Here is a 26,491-nt window from a genome sequence, read left to right as displayed (position 1 = left end):
AATGATGACTCATCAGGGGCATGCCCTGATGAGTCATCATTGACGAAACTAGTAGGGCGGAGCCCTAATACGGAAGGAGACGCTAGGCCACGAGGATTTTATATTATATGCGCATTTTTATCTGCAGAATTGTGAGTGTAATTTTTATCTTTCTTATCCGGAATAAAAACAATATTATGCTATGTTGGCCTCTCTTTGAGTCTAAGGCACTTTCACCACCTGCATGGATTCAAGACAAAGAGTGTAACACAAGCGAGCATGCTGATCGCACTGGGTCAGCCATAGCACAGGGTAAGAGGCTAGGACATTAAAAGTAGCCCTCATACGAGGAGGAATCTGAGGTGCTGGGTCACGATAGCCTTTCTCTGAGTGTGGTGCACGTTTGGGTGAAAAAGTCTCAGACATACTATGCCATAGTGCGTGTATATCTTTTTTTCTTTGCATATACCATTGAGAATACGGATGAGGACATAGGAAGATTGCATCCATTTAAACAGGCTGGGCCAAATGCGAATATTGCCAACTGTTGTGATTGGCACCTGGATCTGGTGAGCACGGCTATTATCTATATGAGGATTGGGCAAGCTGTTGTAGAAATCTCGTTCGATTATAAGCAACTTTGATATTTGGGACTTGATAACTAGGACTTTTGCGGATTCACATTTTATAGGTGTTTTAGCCATAAGACACCCTTGTGAACTTTGTATTTAAGGAGAGGACCAATAGGAAAATGATGCTAACCTTTTTCTCCCATACAGGCAATTTTAAAGGTGTATGAGGTTTTTGAGAGTATTTTTTACCTTGGGATAATAGGTCAACAAAAGCATGTGTTCGATCTCTAATCGGGATAATAGGTCAACAAAAGCATGTGTTCGATCTCTAATCGTTAACTTTGATTTATTGTATCTCCAATCTAATCCTGTATTCACTTGTGGGCAGATTTCTAATACCACATTGGTGCATAATAGAATATTGTGATTTTGAACCCAGCATAATAGAATATTGTGATTTTGAACCCAGTAATTGGTGACCTGCACACAAGTCCTGTTGAGCGCTACTATCTTTTCTATATATATTCTATTTCAGGGCCTACACCCCTGCTGATTACAGCGCACCAGGCAACTAGGACAGAAGTTCATTTCATTAGCTCGTGATCCGAGGAGCGCACTGGTCACCCCAACCCCAATAAAATCTAAATGTCCCGGTTATTACACCGTTAAAATTATGTCCCTATCACAATGTATGGCGACAATATTTTATTTGGAAATAAAGGTGCATTTTTTCCGTTTTGCATCGATCACTATTTACAAGTTTAAAATAAAAAAAAAAGATAGAAATATTTCATCTTTACATTGATATTTAAAAAGTTTAGACCCTTAGGTAAATATTTACATGTTTTTTTTTGTTTTTTTTTATTGTAATGTTTTTTTTTTTTTATATTAAACATTTTATTTGGGAGGGTGGGAGGTAAACAGTAGTGTTATAATGTAAATGTGTGTTGATTTTCATTTTTTTTTACTTTTAGTTGTAGTATTACTTTTTGGCCACAAGATGGCGGCCATGAGTTTGTTTACATGACGTCACTCTAAGCGTAACACACGCTTAGAGCGACGCATGGGGGAGGTAACAGCCAGAAAAGGCGCAGCTTCCGAGAGAAGCTGTCGCTTTTTCAGCGGGGGAGAGGAATCAGTGATCGGGCACCATAGCCCGATTCACTGATTGCCTGGCTAACGAACCGCGGGCCGGGAGCGCATGGTAGCACGCATGGTTCCTGGACGTCGTTTCTACGTCCAGGAACCAAAATAGGTTAAATAGTAATGTGGTTTTGAAGGGCACCTGGGTATGTAGCAGCTTTATGACTGGGTGGAGGTATGGATGGTAGGATAACTGGTCTACTGATATGCTTGCCAGCGTTTTTTATTTAAAATAGAGGGAATATGGGCACCACCACGTAATGAAATATCTCACATGTTTATTAAAAATTCTTCAATATAAAGAGCGGGGGGAGTTTGAAATAGGCGGTGCCAAAGGGTGATGTTGGAACACCGAGTTTCGCACCTCCCAATGCTTTTGCTCGCAGCCTGGTTGTTTAAACTACTACTTATTGTTCTAACTTGTGTTTATTTCTTTTTAGAAATCTTGGGAGCCCTTCTATCTGTTCTGTCCATCTGGGTAGTGACTGGAGTTTTGGTGTACCTGGCTGTAGAGCGAATCATTTCAGGAAACTATGAGATTGAAGGGGAAGCAATGCTCATCACATCTGGTTGCGCAGTAGCTGTTAACATCATGTACGTGAACCATAAGTATTGTTTTCTAATTGGTCTTCTGATGGACACAGACATCAAAATTGTGTAAAAGTAAAAGAGGGCTGTGTGAAATAGTGGAAAAGTGGCTTAAAGCGATCCTTAACTGAAAAAAAATCAAGAGTTTCACTTACTTGGGGCATCGACCAGCCCACCCCCCCACACACCGTCCTGTGCCCACGGTGTGCCGAAACCAAAAAACCCCTGCGCCCCCCGCGCTGCGGCTTACTTTCCATTCTGCCGACTGATCAGTCAGAGGACCACTGCTCCTGCGCAGCCCTTGCCATGCTTATCCTCGTGAGTGTTCATGTCATTGAACACATCCTGCGCAGGCACAGTAAAAGGTTCTCTCTTTACCGCACCTGCATTAGGCAGAACGGAAAGAATGCTGCGAAGGATCGGTTTGGCACAGCGTGGACACAGGACGGCTGCGGGGGGCTGGTTCAAGCCCTAGGTATGTGACTCTTACTTTTTTTTTTTTCAGTTTAGGATCATTTTAATGTCTTTTTAACAATTCAGAATATGAGTGTTTGAATGACACCTGTACCTTTTTATGTCTTGAAAGCTTTTACTAGCGGGAGAAATCTCTGTTGGTGGGCAGAAAAGGGGGGGGGGGAATCACTTGTGTGCTGAGTCGTACAGCCCTGCAGCGGGCTCTTAAAGCTGCAGTGGCATGAATTGTAAAAAACAGCCTGGTCACGGGTGTGTGTGTGTGTGTGTGTGGGGGGGGGGGGGGGGGTGTAAGCCTATGGTCCTAAAGTGGTTAAAGTGTACCAGTCAGGCATAAAATAAAAAATCTATTCTTTATCTAGTAAACTAATAAGGATGCTAACCAGGCAATCCAAAACATACATTCCCCAGTTTCCCTGGCTCTTATTTGGTACATCTGCCACACGAAGGAAGTTGCAAGGCATGGTGGGTTGTCTCTTTTGCTTCTTTACTTTCCCCTCCGACTTAACTAATGTAACCTGATTGGCTAAAGCCTCTTTCCCTCCTGTGTTCCCCTCCCACACCTCTGTTCCTCTCTGGCCAATATTTCTCATGCAGAGACAATGCACTTTCTATTGCAGAGCTGGGTGGGAATGTCTGAAGACTGGGAGGAGGGCGGGCAATGCATGTACAATCAGGCAGAGGCGAGTAAGGGAGGAAATTACATCACGATTGGCTTCAAGATGGACACCGTTAAAATTGAGAATACTGAGAAAGATTTTCTCTTTTTTTTACCATAGAAAAATCACTATAATCAAAACATGGACAGTGCGATACAAATGTAATTGGAGCAAGTATTTATCCACTTGCAGTGCTGCCCATAATTATTTATATCCCTGGTAAATTTTGACTTAGTTACTTTTATTCCACCAGCAAGCAATGTTTTGACAGAAAATGACATAGGTGTCTCCCAAAAGATAAGATAAGATGTAAGAGAGGCATTAACGTGGCAAAAAAAAAAAATTACATTTGAGCAAAACGTGTCCAGTCCAAAATTATTCATACCCTTCTAAATACACAATACAAATGCCTTTATTGGCTATTACAGCAATCAAACACTCCCTATAATTTCAGACCAGCTTTTTGCATGTCTCCACAGGTATTTTTGCTCATTCTTCTTTAGTAATGAGCTCCAAATTTTTCATGTTGGAGAGTCTTCTTGCCATCACCCTGATATTTAGCTCCCTCCACAGATTCTCAATTGGATTCAAGTCAACTCTGGCTGGGCCACTCCAAAACATTAATGTTGTCTGCTAACCATTTCTTCACCACTTTGGCTGCGTGTTTTGGGTCCTTGTCATGCTGAAATTTCCACTGGTGCCCAAGGCCACGTTTCTCTGCAGACTGCATGATGTTGTCATTGAGAATCGTCATGTATTGCTCTTTTTCATGGTGCCATTTACTGTGATTAGGTTCCCTGATCCATTGGCTGAAAACACCCCCCAAAAGCATTAGGTTCCCACCACCATGTTTGACAGTGGGGATGGTGTTCTTTGGGTTGAAGACTTCTCTTTTTACGCCAAATGAAGGAAGGATCATTGTGACTAAACAATTCAGTTTTTGTTTCATCTGACCATAACACAGAAGAAGACCAGAAGTCTTCTTCTTTGTCCAGATGAGCATTTGCAAAGGCCAAGTGAGCTTTTGTGTGCCTTATCTGGAATAGTGGCGTCCTCCTTTGTCTTAGCCATGACTGTCCACTAACCAACTGCAGAGAGCTGCTGGTTTTCACCTAAGGTGAGTAAAACAGCTTTTCCCAATTAATCAGGGTAATTAGGATGCTTTAGAACAGCTTGGACTATTTGGAATGGTATAGAACTTTGGATTTTCCCACAGACTGTGACAGTTTGTGAAGGGTATGAATCATTTTGGACTGGACACTGCTCAAATGTAAATAAAAGCTGAGAAATGTTTTTTTTTCCCCCACAATAATGCCTCTTGTACATAGTCTTATCTTTTGGGAGACACCTTTGTCATTTCCCGTCAAAAAATTACTTGCTAGTTGAATAAAAGTAACTAAGTCAAAATTTGGCAGGGGTAAGAATAATTATGGGCAGCACTGTATATGTGTGTTTTTTTTGTTTAGTTTTTTTTCGAAATAGTATTGCTGACAGCTCCTCTTTAATAACCCAGTTGCTGGGTGTGCCAGCTGCATAGATAAAATATGAGGAAACTTAGCAGTTCAGATGATATAATTTTCCTAACTGTCACAAGTATGGTATCTCTTAGAAAGGTAAAAATCATACAATACATTTATTTTAAATATTAGAGCGGCTTCAGCAAGCCAGCTCTCATGCTGAGTTAGAAGCTGCTTTTGCTTCCTCTGTGGCAGTGACAAACCAAAAGTTTCCTTTCACATTGCTGTTTCAAACCTAACTGTGATCTGCCTGCAGTAGGGAACCCTTTGAGAGGGACATTGAAGCTGACATATTTATTTTCTTGTAAACAATGCTAGTTGCCTGTATGAGATGATGTATGTCAGCGCTCCTCTTCTTCAGACTCTTTAATCTATAAAACACAAACAAATACACTGCACATAGTGCATTACTGCCAGTCATTAAATCCCAGACTTCGTGACCCTTGCACAAAAACACCCAGGGTGACAAATGGTGGTGCCTCCGTGCCAAACCCAGTGAATGATGCCAAACTGCTCACCAGATGGTTGCCACCTCAGACAACAGGTGGATCTAGCACTTCGGTATATAAACCAGGCAAACACCTCTCCAATAAAATTCGGAATCTTTAATCCAGATTAAGCTTGCAAAACACAAATAAAAAACTCTCATAGCGTACCATATAAAAACAATACACTTCAGCCTGCGCCTTTAGAGCGCACTTACGTAGCAAGATGATTTATAGGCGTATGATGAGTCCGCACGGACGAAACGCGTAGGGCGGAGCCAGGTGCGTCTGACGTCACGGGATGCGGAAGTGCTAGCCAGCCGCATTGAACATACGGAAATCGTGAGCGGGCACGCCGAGGGGGAATTACGGGACGCCGTTTTCACCCGGAGAGGAGTGTCATCACTGGGCCGTTGAGCCCGATACGCCTATAAATCATCTTGCTACGTAAGTGCGCTCTAAAGGCGCAGGCTGAAGTGTATTGTTTTTATATGGTACGCTATGAGAGTTTTTTATTTGTGTTTTGCAAGCTTAATCTGGATTAAAGATTCCGAATTTTATTGGAGAGGTGTTTGCCTGGTTTATATACCGAAGTGCTAGATCCACCTGTTGTCTGAGGTGGCAACCATCTGGTGAGCAGTTTGGCATCATTCACTGGGTTTGGCACGGAGGCACCACCATTTGTCACCCTGGGTGTTTTTGTGCAAGGGTCACGAAGTCTGGGATTTAATGACTGGCAGTAATGCACTATGTGCAGTGTATTTGTTTGTGTTTTATAGATTAAAGAGTCTGAAGAAGAGGAGCGCTGACATACATCATCTCATATTGTCTATTGCTGGACTCCCATTGCTAGCGCAAACTCGAGTGCTGGGTTATTAATGATTTTAATATTGCATGATTACACGGTATATTGTTCACTATTTTATGTCACTAAGGTTCATCCCTTTTCTAGATAGCTATAACGGGTAGGCGCAGTTTACATATATAATAATGCTAGTTGCCTGGCAGCCCTGTTTAACTTCTGGCATTAGTAGTGTCTGAGTCTTAAAGAGGAACTCCGTCCAACAATTGAACTTTATCCCAATCAGTAGCTGATACCCCCTTTTACATGAGAAATCTATTGCTTTTCACAAACAGACCATCAGGGGGCGCTGTATGGCTGATATTGTGGTGAAACCCCTCCCACAAAGAAATTCTGAGTATGTACTCTGGGCAGTTTCCTGTCTGTGAACCCTGTTGCATTGTGGGAAATATCTGTTGACAGCTGTTTCCAACTGCCAAAACAGCAAGCAGCAGCTACATCACTTGCCAGCAGTAAAATGTCACCATGTGATAAATGTCAGAATATAAATCAGGGATTTAAAATATTTTGCAATGGGCAAACACTGACTATACATAATTATTGTAAAAATGAAGCACTTTTTTTTTTTATTTTTTTTACATTATTTTCACTGGAGTTCCTCTTTAACCCTGGAACAAGTATATGGCTAATCCGGTAAAATGAGTCAGGTGAGTCAGAGTACCTGATCTGCATATGCTTGTTCAGGGTCTATGGCTAAAGGGGCCCATACACTAAACGATTTTCCTGCCGATATACAGCAGATTCGATCACTGTGATCGAATCTGCTGTGAAATCGTTGCGCAAACGCTGACCGAACGATCGATTTCCGTCCGAAATTGATCGTTCCTGTCGATCCGTCCGTGCGGAAGATTTCACTTGATCGCTGGCGGGTCGGGAGTGCGTCGATAGCGGCGTTCGAATGTCCGACACTAGCAGCAATACATTACCTGCTCCGCCGGCGCGTCACCTTTGCTTCTTCTCTGGTGTGCTCCGGCAGGCTTCACTTCTTTCTGTCTGGACAGGAAATTTAAACATTAGAGCGCCCTCTACTGTTTAAACTTCTCCCGGCAGGAAGTAAAGTGAAGCTGTAGCCCTGGAGAAGAGACAGCGGAGACCGGGGGACTCGCACCGGCCGGATCAGGTAATGTATCAGGGGGGGGGTTGTCAGTGGCAGCTCCACGGATTGTGAATCGGTTTCATAGCGATATCGATTCACAATCTGTTTGCAGTGAAGGCAGCCATACGATCCCTCTCTGATCAGATTCGATCAGAGAGGAATCTATCTGTTGGTCGATCTGATGGCAAATCGAACAGTGTATGGCCACCTTAAAAGTATTAGAGGCAGAGGATCAGCAGGCTAGACAGCAACTGGTATTGTTTAAAAGGAAATCAATATGGCAGCCTCCATATCCCTCTCACCTCGGTTTCCCTTTAAAGAAAAACAATGGCCTCCCAGGACCAACAGCTGTAGTCGCATGAATAGAATGTGTTACCTGCTGGAATAGCCAGACCCCAGCTTTTTGCTCTGTGGGTCCCTAGACATGCAATTTAAATTGGAATTGTGAATCAATCAGAAAACAGATTGATTACGTATTTCACAAATTGATTGCATTTCTTCACAAATCGTTTGTAACGAGGATTTATTGCCTGCCCACACTGCAGACAGATTGCCAAGAGATCGCAGCATGAAATCTATTGAAAATTGTCCTAGTGCTGCCAGGCTGCCTGATTCCCCCCCCCCCCCCCCCCCCCTCCCAATTGTACTGTTTCATAACATGGAACAAGTGCACATATATTTTGGTGGAATAGTTGGACTCTTCTAAATGCTCGATTTGCGCTAAACATGTACAAAGAGGACCTTTATACATATCCTTTTTGCAGAAAGTGGTTAATGGGCAGCACAGTAGCGTAGTGGTTAGCGCTCTCGCCTTGCAGCGCTGGATCCCCGGTTCAAACCCCAGCCAGGTCAACATTTGCAAGGAGTATGTTATCCCTGTGTCTGTGTGGGTTTCTTCCAGGCACTCCGGTTTCCTCCCACATCCTAAAAACGTACAGATACGTTAATTGGCATCCCCCTACATTGGCCCTAGACTATGATACATGCACTACACGATACATAGAGACATATGACTATGGTAGGGGTTAGATTGTGAGCCCCTCTGAGGGACAGTTAGGTGACCATATACTCTGTACAGCCCTGCGTTATATGTCGGCGCTATATAAATACATGAATAATGAACTAAGGTGAAATATCAGCCCTGAATTTTCAACGGTTACTAAGGGTGTGTGCAAACAACTGGAGTCTCACAGTCTGTAATGCACTGACCTTGATGGTTGCGGTCCATTACCACCTTATAGGAAACAGTATTTAATCAATCCTGGCTGGGTTTATTGTGTTTTCATGGTCTCTGATCATGGATAAATCTTAATAAATCAAACCCTTGGTCATCTTGGTACAGCCTGATATTCAGTTTGATCAAAGTGCATTCCCTACACAATACAACTGAATCACAGCACTGCAAAAGTACAGTTAAAAACCTGTTACTTATATGGGTATTCTAAGTGACTTTGACTGAAAGTCTGTGTGAAATGTACAAATTCCTTGCCCCTGAGTCAGTCAGCTGGACTGCAAGCAGCTATCTTGCTTTATAATATACGATCCAGTTCAATCTGTAAACCAGAAGAAAAAAGCATAGTGCTAAGAAGCTTTATTTTAATAAAAAAAATAAAATTTAATTTGCCGCTGTCTTACCTAGAAACGCCACTGGTTACTAGAGAATATCTTGACAAAAACCATGACAATGCATGTCTCGAAGGGGTCCGAGTGGGCTGTGTCCAGCAACTGGAAGGTTGGTGATTCTGCCTTGGGGCTCAAAAAAAAATTGCTTCTGAGCGTGTGAACAGCTGTCAGATCCTCTTCAACCATGTAGTCCCATATGTGGACATGTTTTTGGGGTCGTCCCTCTTCCTCACAGCAGTTAAATGCTGTCTTCTTGAAACCACAGCTTTCTGTCAGTTTAACTTGCACATGGAATCTCCCTGGAGTGTTATCTCCTGGCATCCTGGAGAACTCAGTGACAGATGTGTTTCCTATGGCAAATAAAAGTAAACCCTTTTAGGCACTTTATAAGAAAGCTCGTTGGTAAAACTTATAATAGTAGGGCAACTCTGTTGGCATATATGAGCTGAACAGAATGCTGCAGATGTAAAAATGTATTATGCCATTACTATGGTGTATATTACACTAAATTGGTCAAAACACTAATGCATCTGGCTTAATGATCAGACTGGCCAGTTGTCCTTAATTTTATATACTGTTACAATAATGCAAACTTAAAGTAACAGTTTAAAGAGGAATTGTAATCAAGGATTGAACTTCATCGCAATCAGTAGCCCATACCCGCTTTCTCAAGAGAAAGCTTACATTTTCTCATACTGATCATCAGGGGGCTATGTATGGCTGATATTGGCTTTAATTCATAAAAGGCTGTGTGATTAAAAAAAATCTGGATGTTAAAAATACCGCATTCGGTATTTTAGACTTTTGTTCACAGGCACGGTAGAAGTTTGGTCATTTACCGGCTTCAGTAGACAAAAACTTGTTCGGTAACAGCAGAGCAGTGTGCTGTTCCGTGCGGTGAGGGCATTACAATAGTAAGAGGCATCCCTGCATCCCTTTAGATGTACATGTTTGTTATACTGCCTCTGCTCGCTCTGAATCTATTAGTCTTTCTTAACATTTTATTTAATTGCCACAGCTTAGAAAAACTTCCAGGAGACATTACACATGTCATGCTTAGATTATTTCCCCACTAGCTCCTCCGCATCTTCAAACAGGAACCTGAGGGGTTAAATGGCCCCAGTGGAAGCCTCTTTTGTTCCAATCTCTCTGCTTGCTGCCTGGGGGGTAAAAAAGCTGGAACCTCCCGAGAAGCCTGCGCAACCTATCCGCATCCGATCAACGGGACTTGCAGGAGATAGGGGCTGTTTCTATTTGCTTCTGCTCCTTTCAGTCATAGATTATCCCTATCTGCTTGTCTTAGTCAAGGCTGGCTTCCCACAGTCTCGCACTGATTACGCCACACCAGAGGTACGGTAACATTTATGGACTTTACCGCATGTTGTAGTCTTTATGAATTGACATTTACTGATATTTGTTGAGGTATTTACCGCACAAGTTGGCAATTTACCTTACTGCTTGGTAATTTCAGTTTTTCATGCGGTAACCGACTTTATGAATTGACATTTTCCAAAGTAATACTTTATAAATCAAGGCCATTGTGGTGAAACCCCTCCCACAGTGGGAAGTCACCTAGGTACTGGCATCACACTGTGGGAGTCTTGTTGCACTCAGGGAAATAACAGCTGTTTCCTACTGCCAAAAAAGCAGCATCTCCTTCCACAAACATCACCTGCTACGGTAGCAGTAAAGATGTCGCCATGTGGTACATTTCAGAATGTAAATCAGGGAGAGGAAAGATTTTACAATGGGCAAACACTGACTAAATCTTTTATACATAATTATTGTAAAAATTAAGCACTTTTATTACATTATTTTCACTGCAGTTCCTCTTTAAAAGTGTACTTTATTGTAAGTTTGGTTAAAATTTAAAGTGAGGCTGATTAATCATGAACAGTTGCATTGTTAATTTTAGACCTGTTTTAGGATACTGGCATGTTAGGAAATCTTATTTATAGGATAAAAAAAATATAGTAACTAGCCTTTACTCTCCTCCTCTGTAATTGCTGAATTTCTGCAGTATTGCAGGCGTGTTGCTTTATCAGCCATTGACCTATTTTAAGATAATTTATGGTAAGTGGAATTTGGTCCATTTTGGCTGTGCTAATTTGCATAATCCTGCATCAAATCCTAATTATTTGCATGCCATTGACCATCCCTGGTCTGCAGTTGTGCCAGCAGTGGTAGACATCCCTCTTTATCTCACATGAAACATTAGGAATTGATGCTTGATGAAATGACTGACAGGCTTTCTATTTCTGACTGGCAGAATGGGGGTGACGCTTCATCAAACTGGACATGGACACAGTCACGGAGGAGCAAGTTCTCACTCTCATTCACACAGCCATGAAGGGCAGGGTAATCCCAGTGTTCGTGCTGCCTTTATTCATGTGGTAGGAGATTTACTGCAGAGCTTCGGTGTCCTTATTGCTGCCTACGTCATCTATTTTAAGGTAATGGTCACCTTTGATTCTTCATTTGTGTTGATTTGATTGGTTGGCTTAATGAGTCAGGGATATGTAAAAAAAAAAAAATTGGGTCTGTGATTTTGTACCTCCTGTGATGCTTTAATCATATTCAATCTAATAAAGGTTAATATCTTTTAATGATTGAACCAGAGAGGACATTCACATTAATGCTCTTGTTACAGGATATTGGAATTCAGAGGTTTGTTATTACTATGTATTTTTATAGCACTAATGCACTTTACACAGTGCATTAGAATAGGTTCACACTTGTTTTAAAAGCGTATCCGTGGCTACGTTTTTTGGCCCGAATCAAAAACGGAGCCACTGATACCAATGTTAAAAATAGCATCCTTCTTCACTTAAAAAAATCCTGATCCATCTGCATTCAGGGGTATGCGTTTTAAAAACCTGAATTGACAGTCCGGATTTGCTGCATTTTTCAGGACCGCACATGGATCCGGATACACAGAGGGGTAGTGCAGGGGAATAGGAAAACTGATCTCTCTCTACACAGGCAGTTTTGGACACAGAAACTGATCCGTTTCTGTGTCACAGCCTGTGGGTGGGGAAGGGGGCTGCCGTGCTGGAGGGGATAGCAGCCAGGACGGGGAGGGTGTCAAACCCCCTCCCTCACCTGGGTCCCCCGTCCCCGCTCCTCCTCCAGCTACTTGCACAAAACCTAATGTATAGCGGCAGTGAGCGGAGAGCTTACCACCTTCCTCTGCTCGCCCTGTCGCTTCCTGCAATGTCGCCCTCCGAAGTATAGAGGGCGACTTTGTAGGAAGTGACGCGGTAAGCGGAGGAAGTAGGTAAGCTCCCCGCTCGCTGACGCTATACAATACATTAGGTTTTTGAGCAAGTAGCTGGAGGAGGAGCTTCAGTGTCACTTTAAATCATGTCACTTTAAATCATGTCACTAACATAACACAAATGAAAAAAATCCACAAAGCACTAAAAAGTATCCAAGCTGTATCTGTTATTGCAATGCCTTTTCACACACACCTTTTCTCTTGCTTCCTGTTGCTAATTTGTGTTTCTTTTTTGGTGAAAAAGTAGTCGGGGGGGGGGGGGGGGGGGGGGTTAGGTGAGGTTGGTATTTGGGCGTGCAGGAAAAAGGGACTTAGGGATATTTGGGTGCCCAATTTCGGCAAGTAGAGTATTGATATTATTTACCGATATTCTGCATTCTTAAATTGGCAATTATAATAGTAAAATATCGGTAAATAACAGATATTTTACTGCAACTATACCTAAGCCTACTCCCCCCACACCTAACCTTAGTCAATTCAGTCGCAAAAAAAGTATGAAATTTGGGTGCCTGCAGCATCCGATAAATAGCAAGTGCTGGGGGCCACCCGCAGTCAAAAATGGGGCTACAAAAAATGGGGCTAGCGGATGCACTGGAGGTCACAGGCATACATTGTAGAGCCCAGTTTATTTCCTATGTAGTGTCAGTGGCTTGTACTAGTTAGTCACGTGATTTATCTACATGGAGATCTTTTGCAATAGTAATAATTGCTTTTGCAATGGGGACAAGACAATAAAAACATCTTTTTATTGTGGAGTTGTTTGGAATAAGAACTGTGGTAAATCTTTCCAACAGGGTCGTAGTTTTCCCCCTTTTTAGTAGCGTGTAGAGCAGGGGTAGGGAACCTATGGCTCGGGAGCCAGCTGTGGCTCTTTTGATGGCTGCATCTGGCTCACAGACAAATCAGTAGCGATTGATTCATTAAAGGAATACTATCGATACCCAAGTGTTCTAAAATGACAGTGTGCAAATAATGTCTAAGTAGCTGTGTAAACATTTTCCTACTTTTCATGTTAAATATCAGAGGCAAAAGCTGTAATTTATTGAGGGTAGGATTTAGCTATATTGGGACAAATCAATTGCAGAAGGGGTATCTCCTTCAATGCACAGCCAGAGTTGCATATCAGACTACAGAAAGCAAATATCAAACATATCAAAATCTGAAAGCAAAAACTGTATGAAAAGCTGTGACAATTAGTAACATTTCCTCTGCTCTCTTCAGACACTTCAGTCAGAAACACAGGACACAGGATCTGCAGCTGTTGGGAGCTCTCTTCTCTGTCACACACAGAGTTACACTTTGGCCTGGTGTACACCAGAGGAGTTTTTCTGAGCGTTTTGAGTTTTTAAATCTGCTGCTAATGTTATCCTATGTGTGCACACTGGAGCAATGAGGTTTTGTAAAAAAAAAAAAAACATAGCATTACATTGGGAAGAGCTTTTAGAGGTTTTAAAAGCTCTTCCCAATGTAATGCTATGGGTTTTTTTTTACAAAACCTCATTGCTCCAGTGTGCACAGACACATAGGATAACATTAGCAGCAGATTAAAAACTCAAAACGCTCAGAAAAACTCCTCTGGTGTGCACCAGGCCATACAGTTAACTGATCAAGTGTGAGGGGAATTTCCCCTCTCCTCATGGCTCAGTCAGCCGTCAGTTTTGGCATCAGTAAAGTTTGAAAGTATTTTGATAACAGTAAAGAAGTTGCTACTAAAATGTATACACCAGTACTTAGCAGCACTTCCCAAACAATTCCTGTGTCAATTGAAAAAAATATGTGAATCGATAGTATTCCTTTAAGCTACACTGCTCAAGCAGCACAGCTTAGGCCCCTTTTCCACGTAATCAGTTGCTCTCAGTTAAAACTGGAAAAAAAAAGTGATTTTCAAAGTAATGCCCATGTTTTCCTATGGCTTGGTACCCACTATACGTGTTTTAACTGAAAGCTTTTTCTCAATGCACTGCTATGGAAAAAACGCGTACCAATGCATTAAGTTTAAAAGGGCCCTTAGTGTGACAGCACAAGAAAAAATTTCAAAGTAGGCACACTACTGTACTGCTGTAGCACGCACTACTAACTTACTTACGCTACCCCAAAACAAACGACTGCTCCAATTGACCCACTCTACACCCAGGGGCATAGCAATAGAGGTCGCATTCGCGACGGGGCCCGCCACCTGAAGCCTTGAGGGGGGGCCCGGCCGCCGCCCCCCCCCCCTCCCTGTTTGCATAATGTAACTTTTTTTGCGAGGACGAGCCGGAGTGCATCTCTCTCTCTCCCTCGGTTCCACCTCCCTCCTCCCCAGCGTCAGCAGCAGACAGCACAGCAGTGATTAGCGGTGGAGCCAGGCAGGGCCGAGCTTGGGCGGGTGCATTGCCGCCCGGCTGCCGCTCCCCCCCCCCCCCTCTGGCCGCCGCTTCTTCCCAACCCTCCTTCCCTCCCTCTAGCCGCCGGCGCCGCGTCAGGTCAGACCTCGATCAGGCGGCGACCAACAGTGCGGGCGCTAGGACCTAGCACCCGCACTGATATGCGGAAGTGACATCACTTCCGCATATAGAGCGGGTGCGATCGGCGCCCGTTCTGGTCGGGTCGCCCGCTGATGCTGAGGTCTGGGCCGTCTGGCTGATGCTGCAGGTGAGGGGGGAGCAGCGGCGGCGGGCTCCTGTCACTCACTAACTAAAGGGGGTCACGTTACCTAAACGGGGTCACTATACCTGGCTGCATATACTGGGGACATATACCCCCTGGCTACATATACTGGGGACATATACCCCCTGGCTGCATATACTGGGGACATATACCCCCTGGCTGCATATACTGGGGACATATACCCCCTGGCTGCATATACTGGGGACATATACCCCCTGGCTGCATATACTGGGGACATATACCCCCTGGCTGCATATACTGGGGACATATACCCCCTGGCTGCATATACTGGGGACATATACCCCCTGGCTGCATATACTGGGGACATATACCCCCTGGCTGCATATACTGGGGACATATACCCCCTGGCTGCATATACTGGGGACATATACCCCCTGGCTGCATATACTGGGGACATATACCCCCTGGCTGCATATACTGGGGACATATACCCCCTGGCTGCATATACTGGGGACATATACCCCCTGGCTGCATATACTGGGGACATATACCCCCTGGCTGCATATACTGGGGACATATACCCCCTGGCTGCATATACTGGGGACATATACCCCCTGGCTGCATATACTGGGGACATATACCCCCTGGCTGCATATACTGGGGACATATACCCCCTGGCTGCATATACTGGGGACATATACCCCCTGGCTGCATATACTGGGGACATATACCCCCTGGCTGCATATACTGGGGACATATACCCCCTGGCTGCATATACTGGGGACATATACCCCCTGGCTGCATATACTGGGGACATATAACCCCTGGCTGCATATACTGGGGACATATACCCCCTGGCTGCATATACTGGGGACATATACCCCCTGGCTGCATATACTGGGGACATATACCCCCTGGCTGCATATACTGGGGACATATACCCCCTGGCTGCATATACTGGGGACATATACCCCTGGCTGCATATACTGGGGACATATACCCCCTGGCTGCATATACTGGGGACATATACCCCCTGGCTGCATATACTGGGGACATATACCCCCTGGCTGCATATACTGGGGACATATACCCCCTGGCTGCATATACTGGGGACATATACCCCCTGGCTGCATATACTGGGGACATATACCCCCTGGCTGCATATACTGGGGACATATACCCCCTGGCTGCATATACTGGGGACATATACCCCTGCCTACGTATACTGGGGACATATACCCCTGGCGACACTGGCTGTTTGTTGTTATGTGCATTTACTGGTGAAAAGCGGTCTCTTGTTATGTGCATTTACTGGTGAAAAGCGGTCTCTTGTTATGTGCATTTACTGGTGAAAAGCGGTCTCTTGTTATGTGCATTTACTGGTGAAAAGCGGTCTCTTGTTATGTGCATTTACTGGTGAAAAGCGGTCTCTTGTTATGTGCATTTACTGGTGAAAAGCGGTCTCTCGTTATGTGCATTTACTGGTGAAAAGCGGTCTCTCATTATGTGCATTTACTGGTGAAACGCTGTCTCTTATGTGCATTTAGTGGGGAAATTTTGTCAGTAAAAATCTTTTGTCAGTGAATTTTTAGGTATTTGTCAGTAAAAAAATAATGTGAAAGGTTGGCAACACTGGCAGGCTGCGCGGCGCAACGGTAAAGATACAGGCAGCCCACCTCACGCTTGGGCTTGGCGGGGGGAGGAGCCGAAGACAGCGAGCGAGAGTAGGGTGGCCGCAGGCAGCCATAAATACGCAGTGTGTGACTGCGTCGCACTCGCAGAGCCTCTCAGCCTGAGTCAGTCCAGAGACTAGCAGACTCGCAGGCAGCCAAAGCCAGCCAGGAGCAAGCCCATGAAAGAGGGGTAGGAATGGGGTATCGCATGCATGCGTAAAGAGGTAGGTGTGGGTGTGATTAGGCAGGACATGGGTGTGGTTATGTGGTTGGGCGTGGTTAATTTAACCACTCCCATAGGCGCCAGAGAAAATCTTGCACCCAGGTGCCAGGCACCCCAGGCTCACCCCTGGAGCCAGGCGAGTCTGGCGAGATGAGTCATGTCACTGTCTGTGACTATGATGTCACTCGCTCTCTCCCCTGGTGCTGGCTGGCCTCTAGCCTCTCCAGCTTCAACTGCACGGGGCAGAGCAGGCAAAGTTCCAGGAGGAGGAGGTCGGGTGCACCGTTAGTAGAGGCAGCAGGAGTGAGTGCCGTTGTTCTGTATGTTGAGATGTTGGATTGCTGTCCGTGCCTCTGTGGTCTGCAGGTCACAGACCATTGATCTAAGGAATGCACATACAGTGATTAGTCAGGTCCGTCAGAGGCTGGCCAGGTGAGTGAATTTTTTTTATTTGTACAGGTTTATTTTCTGGTGACTGCCCCCACATAACGATTATTTTCTGGTGGCTGCCCCCACATAACGATTATTTTCTGGTGACTGCCCCCACATAACGATTATTTTCTGGTGACTGCCCCCACATAACGATTATTTTCTGGTGACTGCCCCCACATAACGATTATTTTCTGGTGACTGCCCCCACATAACGGTTATTTTCTGGTGACTGCCCCCACATAACGATTATTTTCTGGTGACTGCCCCATATAACGATTATTTTCTGGTGACTGCCCCCACATAACGATTATTTTCTGGTGACTGCCCCCACATAACGATTATTTTCTGGTGACTGCCCCCACATAACGATTATTTTCTGGTGACTGCCCCCACATAACGATTATTTTCTGGTGACTGCCCCCACATAACGATTATTTTCTGGTGAATGCCCCCACATTGCGTTTATTTTCTGGTGAATTCCCCCACATTGCGTTTATTTTCTGGTGAAAGCTCCCACATTGCGTTTATTTTCTGGTGAAAGCTCCCACATTGCGTTTATTTTCTGGTGAATGCTCCCACATTGTGATTATTTTCTGGTAAATGCTCCCACATTGCGATTTTCTGGTGAATGCTGCGTGGAGTTGGAGTCGTGGAGTTGGAGTCGTGGAGTTGGAGTCGTGGAGTTGGAGTCGTGGAGTTGGAGTCGTGGAGTTGGAGTCGTGGAGTTGGAGTCGTGGAGTTGGAGTCGTGGAGTTGGGCAATTTTGGGTGCCTGGAGTCGGGAAAAAATGCACCGACTCCGACTCCTTCTGCTATGAGTCCTGGTAATTCAGCCAGTCAGCGCTGTCCGGTCGCATGCCGCTCCCACAGCCAGGAACATTTTGCACCTGCGCAATAGTGCTGCACAGGTGTAGTATGCTCCTGGCGGCGGAGTGTGTGCATGCGCACTACGCCCGACTGGCTCAAGTACCTGGACTCCTAGCAGAAGATCCAGGTGGTGGAGGAGGACAACGAGGGACTGATTATCCTGAAGGCGGCTGGAGGAAGCCCCAGGTATGTATAAAACTTTAATTTCATCTGTCTCAGGTTTACTTTGTTACACAGTAATACTATACTCTACATATGCACTCCCCACAGAGCTGCAGGGAATCCACTGAGAATGTTGTGCACATTGAACACAGAGGTGTTGTCTGTCACCCATAAAACTTGTTCGGATTGTGCATGAAGAATGTGTAATAGAGGAAGAATGGTGAATGCTGCGCACATAACAATTATTATCTGGTGAATGCTGCGCACATAACTAATATTTTCTGGTGAATGCTGCAGCGGTGAATGCTGTGAATGCTGCAGCGGTAAGTGAGTGGTCTTTTTGGTGGTCCTAAAGTCTACAATAATTCCTTTTTCTTTTTTGTATTTAAAGAGAACCCGAGGTGTGTTTAAAGAATGTTATCTGAATACAGAGGCTGGATCTGCCTATACAGCCCAGCCTCTGTTGCTATCCCAAACCCCACTAAGGTCCCCCTGCACTCTGCAATCCCTCATAAATCACAGCCATGCTGTGAGGCTGTGTTTACATCTGTAGTGTCAGTCTTAGCTGCTCCCCCGCCTCCTGCATAGCTCCGGTCCCTGCCCCCGTACCTTCCCTCCAATCAGCAGGGAGGGAAGGGATGCAGGTGGGGACTGGAGTTCTGCAGGAGGCGGGGAGAGCAGCAGACTGACACTATAGAGATAAACACAGCCAGCTCTGACAAGCTGTTTGTCAGCAGCGTGGCTGTGATTTATGAGGGATTGCAGAGTGCAGGGGGACCTTAGGGGGGTTTGGGATAGCAACAGAGGCTGGGCTGTATAGGCAGATCCAGCCTCTGTATGCAGATAATATTCTTCAAACCCACCTCGGGTTCTCTTTAATAACAGGTTGTTAATATTGCACCATGCAGTCAGGTTCCTAACTTCTTCTCTGTAGGCAGCTTTCTCATTGTCTGATATAAGCCCGATGACAGTTGTATCATCTGCAAAATTAACAATTAAGTTTGAGGTATGAATAAGCTGGCAGTAATGGGTGAAAAGTGCATAGAGGAGAGGGCTTAATACACAGCCCTGTGGCAGGCCAGTGCTCAGGGTAAGGGTGGAGGATGTCTGTTTTCCTAGTCTGACAGTTTTGAGGGCGATTAGTAAGTAAGTCCAATAACCAGGTACATATGGAGGGAGCAAGACCTAGTGCATGGAGTTCGTTAGTCAGCTGGCTAGATACGATGGTGTTAAATGCTGAGCTGTAGTCAACAAATAGCATCCTAACATAGGAGTTGGGCTTTTCTAGGTGTGAGAGGGTAGCATGGAGAGCTACAGAAATGGCGTCCTCAGTTGATCTATTTGTCCGGTATGCAAACTGGTGGTGTTCTTGGTTTGCTTGGATGGAGGCTTTGATGTGTGGCTACCAGTCATTCAAAGCACTTGGCGATGACAGGGGTTAGAGCAACTGGTCGGTAATTGTTAAGACAGGTTATCCTGGAATTTTTTGGGACTGGCACAATGGTTGTGGATTTAAGGCATGAGGGGACTACACCCAAGAACAGAGAGGTTGAATATTTGTGTAAACACTTCCGCTAGTTGACCAGCACAGGCCTAAAGGGCACATGTCCTTGCACACCATCAGGACCTGCAGCTTTCCTGGTGTTGATATTTGTGAATGCCTAGAAGGATAATGTCCGCAACACTAAGCAATATATATTAATGAGTGTGCTAGGGCCCAAAAAGATAATATTTAAAGGGAGGGAGGGAAAGAAAGCCCATAACAACAGCACCACTCAAGAATAAGCAAAAATTTATTGATACATAATTACAATATTTATTAGGACATTTGTTGAATATTCAAATAGATAAAAACACTAAAAACAGACCACATGTTTCCATAAACAGCCGCAAAAAATCCTGCCAAATGAATGGTGTATCCATACACACACACACATATATATATATATATATATATATATATATATATATATATATATATATATATATATATATATATATATATATATATATATATATATATATATATATATACATATACATATACATATACATATACATATACATATACATATACATATACATATACATATACATATACATATACATATACATATACATATACATATACATATACATATACATACATATATATATATATATATATATATATATATATATATATATATATATATATATATATATATATATATATATATATATATATACAATAGCGTACATAGACCACTGAATCACATATGTGTGTAGGTCTATTGATAATGAATAAATAAATAAATAGATTAATATACCTTTGTGGGCATCAATAAGAGCCCATCAATGGTTGAACCCGGGTTCAGTAAAGTGCAAAGTGAAAAAGCTTGTAGTACAAAGAAAAAATCACATAAATGACATATACCATAAAGTGCAATACAATGTAAAATACAGGTGCAAAATAGCAAAATGGCTGCAAAAACAGTTGAACAATTATATATCTTGGAGCAGCCTATGTGAAAGTGCATAAGAGGATGTGCGCAAGGAAGATACTTAGCCCAGGGAGCAATGGAGGAAAAGACCAGGCAGTGCGGTTGAAGATGGACAGAAGGATCCCCTCAGGACATTCCCAGCAGCTCCGCGGGCGTCACCCCGCTTTGAAAGGAGGAGAGGACCTGTGAGGTGTGCAACGCCAGATCGGCGTTTAAATGCTACTGGAGGGCGGGCAACAGCCCAGGAGCAGTCGTTCGCCAGGCGGACGTGACGTCACGAAGGCGGAAGCAATGTGTACAGCGCATAAGAGGAAGACCAGGAAACCAGGAAGTGAGCACCACGCTGGAGCGCATAGAGAAGAACCAATAGGTGAGTAGTCGCAGCAGAAGATAAATAAGCAGCGCGCGCCCGCAGTAACCACCAGGGGGAGGAAAAAGAGAACAAGAGATAAAGATAAAGGAGGCCCCTAACTACAAACCAATATATACCAGCAATACATATACATATATTAGCATGTGCAATATCCATATATTACAATAGTAGTTTAAATTTAAAGGTATAAGGGCCACATCCTGTCTCTGAAATACATATATCTGCATGTTAGTGCCAAATTTCAGAAACAGCCAAAGGTCCACAAATGCATCCAAGGGAGCAACATAGCAAACAAAGTTAGATTTCAAAAGAGTTTGAGGGCCACAATTCAAGCACAGGAGAAATCCATGGATATATTCCATCCTAAAAGGGTCCATGTCCAAATAAAGGCAGAGTCAGAGATCCAAGTTCCAAAACTCCATTAGTTGAAGGACAACCATATACAACAGTCTGTAAAAGTCCCTCCTGGTTCCAGGAAAAGTCTTTAAGGGTCCATGCATCAAAAAGACTGACACAACGAAGTCACAAAAGAGTCCATAAATAAAGGAAATCACGATGAACATATGACAAAACTGAGCAGTCTGCATATAAAGACACAACATGTTAGTACAAACCATGTATAATCAACAAGCAAATGCACATATAAAGGAGAACCTGGCGCACGACGGCTCCTGGGCTGTTGCCCGCCCTCCAGTAGCATTTAAACGCCGATCTGGCGTTGCACACCTCACAGGTCCTCTCCTCCTTTCAAAGCGGGGTGACGCCCGCGGAGCTGCTGGGAATGTCCTGAGGGGATCCTTCTGTCCATCTTCAGCCGCACTGCCTGGTCTTTTCCTCCATTGCTCCCTGGGCTAAGTATCTTCCTTGCGCACATCCTCTTATGCACTTTCACATAGGCTGCTCCAAGATATATAATTGTTCAACTGTTTTTGCAGCCATTTTGCTATTTTGCACCTGTATTTTACATTGTATTGCACTTTATGGTATATGTCATTTATGTGATTTTTTTTCTTTGTACTACAAGCTTTTTCACTTTGCACTTTACTGAACCCGGGTTCAACCATTGATGGGCTCTTATTGATGCCCACAAAGGTATATTCATCTATTTATTTATTTATTCATTATCAATAGACCTACACACATATGTGATTCAGTGGTCTATGTACGCTATTGTATATATATATATGTGTATGGATACACCATTCATTTGGCAGGATTTTTTTGCGGCTGTTTATGGAAACATGTGGTCTGTTTTTAGTGTTTTTATCTATTTGAATATTCAACAAATGTCCTAATAAATATTGTAATTATGTATCAATAAATTTTTGCTTATTCTTGAGTGGTACTGTTGTTATGGGCTTTCTTTCCCTCCCTCCCTTTAAATATTTGTGAATGCCTGCCGCACGTCATGTATATGAAGGATTAAAGGCTGTGAGTCTGTAGTGGGCCCAAAGTTGACTGGAGGCTGGGTTAATGTCTTTTTCAAATCTAGCAAAGAAGTTGTTAAGTTCCTCTGCTAGGCTGGGGTTGTTATTCTCCAGTGTGTATTGTGTGCCATTCTTCTTTTTGTAATCTGTGAAAAGTTGAATGCTTTGCCACATCCTCGATACTACAGAAGTACAGCATCCCTAAAATTATACAGAAATTGTAGTACAGGTAGTCTTCAACCTACAAACACCTGACTTGCAAACAACTCGACGATATGAATAGCCTGAAAATGTGAAATTTGATTCTGTGGGAATTAGTTAAAAACATTATTTTTTTCGAAAACTCCCTCTAGTATTTGAGAAAATTGATTAAAACAACATTTTGCTGCAGTACACTGAGAGCACAGGGGGACAGAGGTGACACAATGGGGAGGCAGATGTGGCACAAAGGGGGGCACTGAAGGCACAGAGGAACAGAGCTGGCACAGGTGGGCATAGAGGAGGTACAGTGGACAGAGATGACACAGTATTTTGACTTGTGGACAGATTCTGGTTAAGAACAAACCTACAGTCACGATCTCATTTGTTAACCAGGGACTACCTGTACCTATATATCCTGTGCATATACGGCTTTTATTTTAACCTTTTTTGTTTTTGTTTCAGCCTGAATATAAAATCATTGACCCGATCTGCACATTCCTGTTTTCTGTGCTTGTTTTGGCAACAACCTTGACCATTCTCAGAGATGTTCTTCTAGTGCTGATGGAGGGTAAGTGGTATTTTACAAATAGAATGAAAGTAAGATCACCGTATATAATTGAATATGTCGGCCTGAGTATAAGCTGACCCCCCACCCCCCAACTTTTACACTAAAAAGGGGAAATGATTGACTCAAGTATAAGCAGAGGGTAGGAAGTATAGTGGTTTGGGTAGGGGGGTACTCTGTACACAGTACTCTGTGCTTATGACTTGAGTATAAGCTGAGAGCCTTACTTTTGGGACACTTTTTTGGTCTCAAAAGCTCTGCTTATCCTCTAGTATACAGTGGTTTGCAAAAGTATTCAGCCCCCTTGAAGTTTTCCACATTTTTTCATATTACTGCCACAAACATGAAGCAATTTTGTTGGAATTCCATGTGAAAGACCAATACAAAGTGGTGTACACGTCAGAAGTGGAACGAAAATCATACATGATTCCAAACATTTAAAAAAAAAATGCAAAGTGGGGTGTGCGTAATTATTCAGCCCCCTGAGTCAATACTTTGTAGAACCACCTTTTGCTGCAATTACAGCTGCCAGTCTTTTAGGGAATGTTTCTACAAGCTTTGCACATCTAGAGCCTGAAATCCTTGCCCATTCTTTGCAAAACAGCTCCAGCGCAGTCAGATTAGATGGACAGCGTTTGTGAACAGCAGTTTTCAGATCTTGCCACAGATTTTTGATTAGATTTAGATCTGGACTTTAACTGGGCCATTCTAACACACGGATATGTTTTGTTTTAAACCATTCCATTGTTGCCCTGGCTTTATGTTTAGGGTCGTTGTCCTGCTGGAAGGTGAACCTCCGCCCCAGTCTCAAGTCTTTTGCAGACTCCAAGAGGTTTTCTTCCAAGATTGCCCTGTATTTGGCTCCGTACAAGTATTCCTCAGCGCTGTTGTTTCAGCCTGCAGCCACCCAGTGCTCAACAAGGGTATACAGTGTCCACCACCATAGGACAAACAATATGCCAGGCTTAGTGGGATTTTGTAGTAAGGGGTTAACATTTTATTCCACAATTTGCAAAGTTAAAAACAAAGCAACTTACTTTGTGGGTCCATGCACACTGGACCCAACTGCTCATATGGTATCTGCACTGAACCAAATCAAAGTGCACCTTAACACATAAAGATTTGTGTTAAGGTGCACTTTGATTTGGTTCAGTGCAGATACCTTATGAGCGATATGTATGCAGTTGGGTCCAGTGTGCATGGACCTACAATGTAAGTTGCTTTGTTTTTAACTTTGCAAATTGTGGAATAAAATTTTAACTCCTTACTACAAAATCCCACTAAGCCTGGCATATTGTTTGTCCTATGGTGGTGGACACTGTATACCCTTGTTGAGCACTGGGTGGCTGCAGGCTGGAACAACAGGATTGGGGTGATAACAGCGCTGAGGAATACTTGTACAGTTATTGCAGTTCTACTTTGGACTGAAATTTACCTCTGGCAGCTAATTGACTACACCTATGTGAAGCACTTGATAAATCTTCTTTACAGCGTAGACTGCATTTGGCTCCATCCATCTTCTCATCAACTCTAACCAGCCTCACTGTCCCTGCTGAAGAAAAGCACCCCCAGAGCATGATGCTGCCAATACCATATTTGACAGTGGGGATGGTGTGTTCAGAGTGATATGCAGCTTTTATTTTTCCACCACACATAGCATTTTGGCCAAAAAGTTAAACGGCCAAAAAGTTCAATTTTGCTCTCATCTAACTAGAAACACTTTCTTCCACATGTTTGCTTCGACCCCCCACACCACCCCCACCCCTACATGGCTTGTGGCAAACTGCAAACAGGACTTTTTATGCTTTTCTGTTAACAATGGCTTTCCTTTTTTGCCACTCTTCCATAAAGGCCAACTTTGTGCAGTGCACAACTAATAGTTGTCCTATGGACAGTCTCTCCCACCTGAGCTGTAGATCTCTGCAGCTCGTCCAGAGTCACCATGGGCCTCTTGACTGCATTTCTGATCAGCGCTCCCCTTGTTCGGCCTGTGAGTTTAGGTGGACGGCCTTGTCTTGGTAGGTTGACAGTTGTGCCATACTCCTTCCATTTCTGAATGATCGCTTGAACAGTGCTCCGTTGGATGTTCAAGGCTTTGGAAATATTTTTGTAACCTAAGCCTGCTTTAAAGGGGAACTGAAGAGAGAGGTTTATGGAGGCTGCCATGTTTATTTCCTTTAAAGTAATACCAGTTGCCTGGCAGCCCTGCTGATCCTCTGCCTCTAATACTATTAGCAATAGCCCCTGAACAAGCATGCAGCAGATCAGGTGTTTCAGACTTTAAAGTCAGATCTGACAAGACTAGCTGCATTCTTGTTTCTGGTGTTATTCAGATACTACTGCAGAGAAATAGACCAGCAGGGCTGCCAGGCAACTGGTATTGATTAAAAGGAAATAAATATGGCAGTCTCCGTATACCTCTTACTTCAGTTCCCCTTTAAATTTCTCACTAACTTTATCCCTGACCTGTCTGGTGTGTTCTTTGGACTTCATAGTGGTATTGCTCCCAATATTCTCTTAGACAACCTCTGAGGCCGTCACAGAGCAGCTGTATTTGTACTGACACTTAACAGCCATGCTTTTGGTGTATATGCAGAGATTCTGTTTGGGTTCAAGGTGCGTTTGTGGCTTCTGGGGGGGCTCAGCGCACCTCTGATTGGAGGCCATTCGGAGGCGGCCTGGTGTTGCGCTGATCCACCTTTTGCGCAATTTTCAATTTTCGATTTTATTTTATTAGCCGCACCCAGGCTATGCATATACATAGGTTAGGATTTAGTTAGTGTTAGGCCCCTCCCATGGAGGATCGACTTCTTCACAGTGGGAGGGACGAGTACTTAATAGGTTGCATGCAAGCTGTTACAGGAAACTAACATCCTCCTCCAGTGGTAGACAGGTCATGTGTATGCTCGGTGTGTATTATATCCCACAAGTGGGGCTTGCACTCTTTTGCAGGTAGGCACTTGCCTGTTTTTAAGTAGCGCTGTTCATTTCCTTGCTATGTACTGACATTAGATTACACACAGGTTCCCTCTATTAAGTCATTAGCACTCATCAGTCAATGTCTATGGGCAACTGGCTGCACTCAGACAATAATTACGCACACCCCACTTTGCAGTTATTTATTTGTAAAAAATGTTTGGAATCACTCCTTCACTCCCCACATCCAAAGCCTCACAAAGTCCTGCAACTTCCACCTTCGTAACA

At 43.7% G+C, this 26,491-nt stretch overlaps 1 protein-coding gene and 1 long non-coding RNA gene across 3 annotated transcripts in view; one reads left to right on the top strand and one right to left on the bottom strand.

The window, feature by feature from the left end:
* The window catches only part of SLC30A2 (solute carrier family 30 member 2), a 67,408-nt gene that overhangs the window by 35,759 nt on the left and 5,158 nt on the right, over positions 1-26,491 (top strand). For both annotated transcript variants that reach the window (XM_068265471.1, XM_068265470.1), the window contains exons 4-6: positions 2,135-2,288; positions 11,265-11,448; positions 23,185-23,290. In XM_068265471.1, coding sequence (XP_068121572.1) covers positions 2,135-2,288; positions 11,265-11,448; positions 23,185-23,290 — 444 coding nt within the window. The remainder of the gene's footprint in view (positions 1-2,134; positions 2,289-11,264; positions 11,449-23,184; positions 23,291-26,491) is intronic.
* The window catches only part of LOC137544403 (uncharacterized), a 79,937-nt gene continuing 62,394 nt past the window's right edge, over positions 8,949-26,491 (bottom strand). Inside the window, exon 4 of the long non-coding RNA XR_011025855.1 lies at positions 8,949-9,345. This is a non-coding gene — a long non-coding RNA (uncharacterized lncRNA). The remainder of the gene's footprint in view (positions 9,346-26,491) is intronic.

This window comes from Hyperolius riggenbachi, chromosome 2 (genome assembly GCF_040937935.1).
Source record: "Hyperolius riggenbachi isolate aHypRig1 chromosome 2, aHypRig1.pri, whole genome shotgun sequence".
Lineage (NCBI taxonomy): Eukaryota > Metazoa > Chordata > Amphibia > Anura > Hyperoliidae > Hyperolius > Hyperolius riggenbachi.
This window is presented reverse-complemented; position numbering and strand designations above follow the sequence as displayed.